The 8,346-nt window shown below is 43.4% G+C and overlaps 1 protein-coding gene across 1 annotated transcript in view; it reads left to right on the top strand.

Moving 5' to 3' along the window:
• The window catches only part of LOC109924350 (anion exchange protein 2), a 68,988-nt gene that overhangs the window by 56,640 nt on the left and 4,002 nt on the right, over positions 1-8,346 (top strand). The window contains exons 18-19 of the mRNA XM_048595552.1: positions 125-298; positions 5,734-8,346. The exon at positions 5,734-8,346 is cut by the window's right edge and continues 4,002 nt beyond it. Coding sequence (XP_048451509.1) covers positions 125-298; positions 5,734-5,814 — 255 coding nt within the window. The 3' untranslated portion in view covers positions 5,815-8,346. The remainder of the gene's footprint in view (positions 1-124; positions 299-5,733) is intronic.

The raw sequence follows: 8,346 nt of genomic DNA, 5'->3' as shown, positions 1-8,346 counted from the left end.
TGTGGGAGTGAGGTTGGGGGAATGTGGGAGTGAGGTTGGGGGAATGTGGGAGTGAGGTAGCAGTAGGTAGTTTGGAAGAATGTGGGAGTAAAGGTGTGAGCCTAACCATGTTACCTGTTTGCAGGTTAAAACCCTTCGGATGCATTTATTCACCATTATCCAGGTCTTTTGTCTGGTGATTCTCTGGGCTGTGATGTCCACCGTTGCCTCTCTTGCTTTCCCATTTGTGCTCATTTTGACTGTTCCTTTGAAAGTTTTCGCGCTCACCAAAATCTTCACGGATCGAGAGATGAAATGTGTAAGTGTTCTTCAGGAGAGATCAAGCTATATTTACTGTGTGTATGTCGTCAGTGTCATTAACTTTCACTGAGGCCCCCAGTCCTGAAGTCAGCACTGATCCAACCTGGTGTATTTTTTTAATACACAGCCATTTCCGTTCATGTGGTGAGACAGAGATCATTCCAAGGGAGGGTTTGTAAACAAAGATTCCAATTTTAAATTCAAAATGCAACAGGAGCCAGGGTATGTCAGCAAGCACAGAGCCATGGGATTTACTGCATGTTAGGAAATATGAACATTTCAGTTAGGAGCTAGGCTAGTTCATTATGTCTTTAAACCAAATGTTAAGCTATCTGTAGGTCTGCAGGTGCCTGCTTTCTGAACCCTCCATTCTTGTACAGACCATGTCAGGACAGCACATTTCCAGCCCTAAATGATCTAGTGAACCAGGTGAGTTTTCACACAACCATCAGTTTTTAAAGTCATATTTTTTTAAATTCAAATTTCACCATCAGCCGTGGTGGGTTTGAACTTATCCCCAAAACATTAACCTGGGATTCTGGATTACTAACAGTGACGTCACCATGACACCACTGATTCTGGTTCATCTTCAGGCAGTTACCAAGGAGAGCAATGAAGAATGTCATGGGGAGTGGAGTTTGACAATGACTTTGATCTTCCCAGTGTTAATTCAAAAATATCTTATTAGATTTCAGGCTAGCAGCATGACAAATCACAGGCAGTTGAGAGATTGAGAGAAGTGGTGATGAGGTAGAGTTGAGTATTGCCAGGTTACATGTGGAACCAGACATTGTATCTTCAGATAGTGTTGCCAAGAGGCAGATGAGAAATAGGAGGAGGCTGGGGATAGATCTTTGAGAGACACCAGAGCTAATGGTACAAATACAGGATGAGAAGCCATTGCAGGGCATCCTTTGGCCATGACTGGATAAGAATGAAAGCAGGTGAGAGCAGATAAATGCAGGAAGTATGCTCCCAATGATAGGGGTGTGGGGGGGGTCCAGAACCAGAGGTCATGGTCTAAAGATGCGGGCTAGGCCATTTCAGACTGTGATGGGGAGAAATTCTTCACCCACTAAGTAGTGAACCTGTGGAATTCTCTACCACAGAAAGCAGTTGAGGTCAAAACATTTTTTTTCAAAAAGAGTTAGATATAGTTACATAAGAACATAAGAAATAGGAGCAGGAGTAGGCCATCTGACCCATCGAGCCTGCTCCACCATTGAATAAGATCATGGCTGATCTTTCTGTGGACTCATCTCTGCTTAGCCAACCGCTCACCATAACCCTTAAAAACATTCAACGAGGTAGCCTTAACTGCTTCACTGGGCAAGGAATTCCACAGATTCATAACCCTTTGGGTGAAGAACTTCATCCTCAACTTAGTCCTAAATGTGCTCCCTCTTATTTTGAGGCTATATTTTACTAGAGTAAGATTAGGGCCAGTCAAGGACAGTAGTGGGAAGTTGTGCGTGGAGTCTGAAGAGATAGGAGAGGCGCTAAATGAATGTTTTTCGTCAGTATTCACACAGGAAAAAGACAATGTAGTTGAGGAGAATACTGAGATACAGGCTATTAGACTAGACGGGATTGAGGTTCATAAGGAGGAGGTGTTAGCAATTCTGGAAGGTGTGAAAATCGATAAGTCCCCTGGGCCGGATGGGATTTATCCTAGGATTCTCTGGGAAGCTAGAGAGGAGATTGTAGAGCCTTTGGCTTTGATCTTTATGTCGTCATTGTCTTCAGGAATAGTGCCAGAAGACTGGAGACTAGCAAATGTTGTCCCCTTGTTCAAGAAGGGGAGTAGAGACAACCCTGGTAATTATAGACCAGTGAGCCTTACTTCGGTTGTGGGTAAAGTGTTGGAAAGGATTATAAGAGATAGGATTTATAATCAACTAGAAAGGAATAATTTGATTAGGGATAGTCAACACGGTTTTGTGAAGGGTAGGTCGTGCCTCACAAACCTTATTGAGTTCTTTGAGAAGGTGACCAAACAGGTGGATGAGGGTAAAGCGGTTGATGTGGTGTATTTGGATTTCACTAAAGCGTTTGATAAGGTTCCCCATGGTAGGCTATTGCAGAAAATACGGAGGCATGGGATTGAGGGTGATTTAGCGGTTTGGATCAGAAATTGGCTAGCTGGAAGAAGACAGAGGGTGGTGGTTGATGGGAAATGTTCATCCTGGAGTTCAGTTACTAGTGGTGTACCTCAAGGATCTGTTTTGGGACCACTGCTGTTTGTCATTTTTATAAATGACCTGGATGAGGGCGTAGAAGGATGGGTTAGTAAATTTGCGGATGACACCAAAGTCGGTGGAGTTGTGGATAGTGCGGAAGGATGTTGCAGGTTACAGAGGGACATAGATAAGCTGCAGAGCTGGGCTGAGAGGTGGCAAATGGAGTTTAATGCGGAAAAGTGTGAGGTGATTCACTTTGGAAGGAGTAACAGGAATACAGAGTACTGGGCTAATGGTAAGATTCTTGGTAGTGTGGATGAGCAGAGAGATCTCGGTGTCCGTGTGCATAGATCCCTGAAAGTTGCCACCCAGGTTGATAGGGTTGTTAAGAAGGTGTATGGTGTGTTAGGTTTTACTGGTAGAGAGATTGAGTTTCGGAGCCATGAGGTCATGTTGCAGCTGTACAAAACTCTGGTGCGGCCACACTTGGAGTATTGCGTACAGTTCTGGTCACCGCATTATAGGAAGGATGTGGTAGCATGGGAAAGGGTGCAGAGGAGATTTACCAGGATGTTGCCTGGTATGGAGGGAAGGTCTTATGAGGAAAGGCTGAGGGACTTGAGGCTGTTTTCGTTAGAGAGAAGAAGGTTAAGAGGTGACTTAATAGAGACATAAAAGATGATCAGAGGATTAGATAGGGTGGACAGTGGGAGCCTTTTTCCTCGGATGGTGGTGGCTAGCACGAGGGGACATAGCTTTAAATTGAGGGGTGATAGATATAGGACAGATGTCAGAGGTAGGTTCTTTACTCAGAGAGTAGTAAGGGTGTGGAATGCCCTGCCTGCAAAAGTAGTAGACTCGCCCACTTTAAGGGCATTTAACTGGTCATTGGATAAACATATGGATGATAATGGAATAGTTTAGGTTAGATGGGCTTCAGATTGGTTTCACAGGTTGGCGCAACATCGAGGGCCGAAGGGCCTGTACTGCACTGTAATGTTCTATGTTCTATATGCCCCCTAGTTCTAGTTTCACCCAGCAATGGAAACAACCTCTCTCCTGCTATCTTATCTATTACCTTCACAATTTTATTGTTTCTATAAGATTCCCCCATCATTCAGCTAAATTCCAGTGAGTACAGTCCCAGTCTACTCAATCACTCCTCATAAACCAATCCTATCAACTCTGGAATCAACCTCCTCAGCCTCCTCTGCACCCCCTCCAGTGCCGTACATCCTTTCTCAAGTAAGGAGACCAAAACTGTACACAGTACTCCAGGTGTGGCCTCACCAGCACCTATACAGCTGCAGCATAACCTCTCTGTTTTTAAACTCCATCCCTCTAGCAATGAAGGACAATATTCCATTTGCCTTCTTAAATACCTGCTGTACCTGCAAACCAACTTTTTGTGATTCATACGCAACGACAGCTAGGTCCCTCTGCACAGCATCATGCTGCAATTTTTCACCATTTAAATAATAGTCCATTTTGCTGTCACTTGGACCAAAATGAATGACCCCACATTTGCCAACATTGTACTCCATCTGCCAGACCCTTGCCCACTCACTTAACCTATCTATCACCCTCTGCAGACTTTCAGTGTCCTCTGCACACTTTGCTCTACCACTCATCTTAGTGTCGTCTGCAAACTTTGATACACTACACTTGGCCCCCAACTCTAAATCATCTATGTAAGTAGTAAACAATTACGGTCCCAAAAGTGATCCCTGAGGCACATCACTAGCCACTGATTGCCAGCCAGAAAAATACCCATTTACCCCCACGCTTTGTTTTCCATTAATTAACCAGTCTTCTATCCATGCTAATACATTACCAGTAACGCCGTGCATTTTTGGTGTTATGCAGCAGCCTTTTGCGCAGTACCTTGTCGAATGCCGTCTGGAAATCCAGATTCACTGGTTCCCCATAGTCCACCGCGCTTGTAATATCCTCAAAGAACTCCAGTAAATTCGTTAAATTTAGTAAATTAGTTCTTAGTTCTAAAGAAACCAAAGGATGGGAATAGGGGTGTGAGTTGCATGATCATATTGAATGGTGGGCAGACTTGAAGGGCCAAATAGCCTACTCCTCCTTTTTGTTTCTGTGCCAGTGGTGGAAAGTATTTGGAGGAGAAGATGTCATCACCTCGATCTGATGAGTACAAAACAAAAAACTTTAGTGTTGTTTTAGCAATATTTATGTTTTGTACTTCCAAGCAGAGGTTAAGTAGCTTGGGCTGGTGCTCATTAGAGTTTAGAAGAATGACAGCCAATGTGATTGAAACGTTGTTGGCAAGGTAGATGCAGAAAGGGAGAGTCTAGGACTAGAGAGGATTATCTCTGAATACAGAAGCAACCATTTAAGGCAGAGATGAGGAATTTCTTCTGAGTGTGGGGAATTCATGGAATTCTTTACTGTAGAGGCTCGGTCATTAAATATATTCAAGGCTGTAAAAGACATATTTTTGATCACTCAGGGAATCGAGTTGAGTGGAAGAGTAAGGAAAGTGGAGTTAAGATTATCAGAACTGTCATAATCTCATTGAATGGTGGAACAGAGTAGATGAGCTGAATGGCCTACATCTGCTGCGATGTATTAGGCTTTATGTGGGCTTTATGACAAGACGTAAGGTACTGATTTGTCCAGCAGTTGTTTGTGGCTTAATAAGCATTTTTTGTTTAAAGGCTGGACCTGACCAAAGCAAATCAGAACTCTGACAATAATTTCTATAAAATGTATTGATAAAAAGATAAACTTAGGGCACAAATGTTTACAGCTTCAGTGCAGTCTGTTAAAATGTTGATCAGGTTCGCCCTGTTAGGTCGCTGATCTCCATCTCAAACATGTTTGTGGAGCCTGGCGTGTGTTCACATTGCAGAGTCTCCAAAACCTTCCCAGCAATGAAACCTGACTGAACCCTGTGCCTAATATTTGTTTGACTGTCTGATTGTGTTAGGAGTTATACTGTTGATGGTTTTACTGATTGTGACAGCAACAGCCAGAGTAAATTTATTTGGCTATCACTTGTATTTACCCCCTGAGACTCTCTGGCTTCTGTGTCTCAAACAGAAAGACTTTACTTTGCTCAGCTTCTGAATTTGAGTTTAAACAACTCTTCATTCATTAAGTTAGACTCTGGCAAGGCCTTAAGTATACGGTCTCATGGATCTTACTGGGGTTCTGGATTGATTCAGTTGAAGCTGATGTACCTTAGCATCCTTTTCTGCTCACTGATTGTATTCTCTTTCTGCAGCTTGATGCGGATGATGCTCAGCCTACCTTTGATGAGAAGGATGGTGTGGATGAGTATGATGAGCTTTCGATGCCAGTCTGAGTAGACACTGAGGCCTTAGAACAAACTGTAAATCCAGCGTGGTGCTTATTGGAGACAGAAGAGCCAGGGCTGGTGCCTAAATCAGCATCATTCACTACCAACATCTGTCAATGTCAATCTTGGTCAAAACGTTAGGATCAATATCTGTCAGCTTGAACCTTTGTCAATATCTGCATCCATATTGATCAACTTCCTTCAGTGAGAGAAGAGGGATGGGTGGGACCACACTCTGGCATTAGTAATAATAGAGAAGTCTTACTGTAACAATCAACCATGGATCAAGGGACTGCTACTTTCAAAGTCAATGTCATCAAAAAGAAACTATAGATGACGCCATGCCAGTGTTCAAGAAACTTCTGTGAAGGTCATTCAGATACCAAAGGCAGTCTTTTCTCTCTCTCTCTCTCTCTCTCTTCCCTAAGCAGTGACCTGTAGAGAGTTTTGCTGATGATGTCAGTTCCAAGAGGTGTTTGCCTGGTTGTGTGATGGGTTGAGCCAGTTAACTGTTGAGGTACAGGGTCCATTACTGTCCTGTCCAGCTTTGAGATTCAAGTCCTTGGTCCCCTCAACCAGACACAACCAGGGAGTGCCATGCTGCAATCAAGATATTGTCAGATTGTCAATTCATTTTCATCCACTCCCAAAGTTTCTAATTCAAGAACAGTCCAACAGCTTGTTTGGTTTTGATTGTAATTGAATTGTTTAATCTTAATTCCTCAAGAGGCCAAATCCATTTTGGGGTCAAAGATAATGGCAGGTTCTAGAAGAATTGTAATTTTGAAATGCTTAATTTCATAACTCTGGACTGGAAGATTTTCTTAGTTTTCTAAATTTGATTCCTGTTTATTGTTGGGATGTTTCCATTTGATGTACTCTAAACAGGCAAATAGCAGCTGAATGGTCTCTGTACGAGTTGGCTCCCTCAGCAACTGCAGCAGTTGTCTCGAGGTTCTGATTTCAGGATCAGGGTTAAATGTGTTCAGCCAAGGTTGAGATGGTTTCTGTAATCATTGGAAAGTTTGGATATGAGATCACTCCTGACAGTTTCTAATCAATATCTAATATGGCTGGTCACAGACCTTAATTGGCAAGGTAGAGGGAGCTTTACATTGTATCTATCCCTGTGCAGTCCCAGTCCTGGGACTGTTTGACAGGGACAGTGCAGAGGGAGCTTTACTCTGTATCCAACCCTGTGCTGTCCCTGTCCTGGGAGTGTTTGATGGGAGTGGTGTAGAAGGAACTACTGAGGGTGAGTAGTTTTTTTAATTTCTCACATTGTTCATTCACAAAGAAAGGGCAAGACTAAGTCTCGATTTGCAATGGTCGTGCTCTTCCTGGATAGCGAGCTGTTTGATTTGCTTTAGTGAGTGACGTTATGGAGGGGGCTGGGCTGCTGAGGCACTGAAGATTTTGTCCCAGTGCTGCAGAGTAATCACACAGTGCTAACCAGATCCAGCCCCTCTGCTTAATGTGTGTAAAAGGCAAAACATCATAATCAGATTTTGGAAACAAACAAAAACATCTACTGATCAGTTCAGTAATTTGCATTTAAAATCTGCTAGTCAGTAGGCAAGGACCATTGATCAGATGCTTTCATATGCAAACCTCTTGTGGCCTCGTACTTTGCCCTCAGTGAGGATTTCAAATGGCCGTTTATGTCGGTCAGTAAGACGATGAGAATGACAGTCACTGCGACCATCAGTGAAAGATTTGTGCGGCAGTGAGTTTTGTGGTCAGTGTAAATTTGGCGTGATAGTGAGTATGGTAGACAGTGATAGGAACAGTGGGAATGGGCTGTGTGACCATCCGTGTGAGATTGTTGTGAAGGTGCGGGATTGTCCCGAGTGTCTGTGTGATACCAGCTGGAGGGTCCATGATGTCACTATCCTTCTCCACTCCTCCCACTCCATGTTCTCTTTCCAGAAATCAGTTATTTTATTTTGTATTCATACCAGCCAATGTCAATCACCTTAGATTTCTAAGTAAAATGCAAATGATCTTTTTGTTATCCTGTATATTTGTATTGTAGGTGATCACCAAAGGTGACTTGCGTACAAAAATCATTTTGTAGTAGAAACAAAAGTGTATCATTAATGAAAAGCCACGTTTAGAGCAGAATAGGAGTCCTTTTCATCTATGTATATCTGTCACCGTATCTCATTGGGATACAGTACTTGGGGGAACAGGTCTGCTGTCTCTTCAGAACACTGGGGTACAGTGCTGGTGGGGACAGGTCTGTTTCTATAACACTGGGGTACAGTATTGGTGGGGGTGGGTCTGTCCCTGTATAATACTGGGGTATAGTGCTGGTGGGGATGGGTACGTCCCTGTATAACACCTGGGTACAATACTGTTGGGGACGTGTCTGTCTTTGTATAGGCACAGTACTGGTGGGGAAAGATCTGTCTGTGTAACACTGGAGTACAGTGCTGGTGGGGACGGGTCTGTCGCTGTATAACACTGGGGTACAGTACTGGTGAGGATGGGGTCTGTCTCTGTATAACACTGGGGTACAGTATTGGTGGGGGTGGG

The sequence above is a fragment of the Rhincodon typus genome, chromosome 4 (assembly GCF_021869965.1).
Source record: "Rhincodon typus isolate 14 chromosome 4, sRhiTyp1.1, whole genome shotgun sequence".
NCBI lineage: Eukaryota > Metazoa > Chordata > Chondrichthyes > Orectolobiformes > Rhincodontidae > Rhincodon > Rhincodon typus.
The sequence above is the reverse complement of the archived record's forward strand: the minus strand, read 5'-3'. Positions and strand labels throughout refer to the sequence as shown.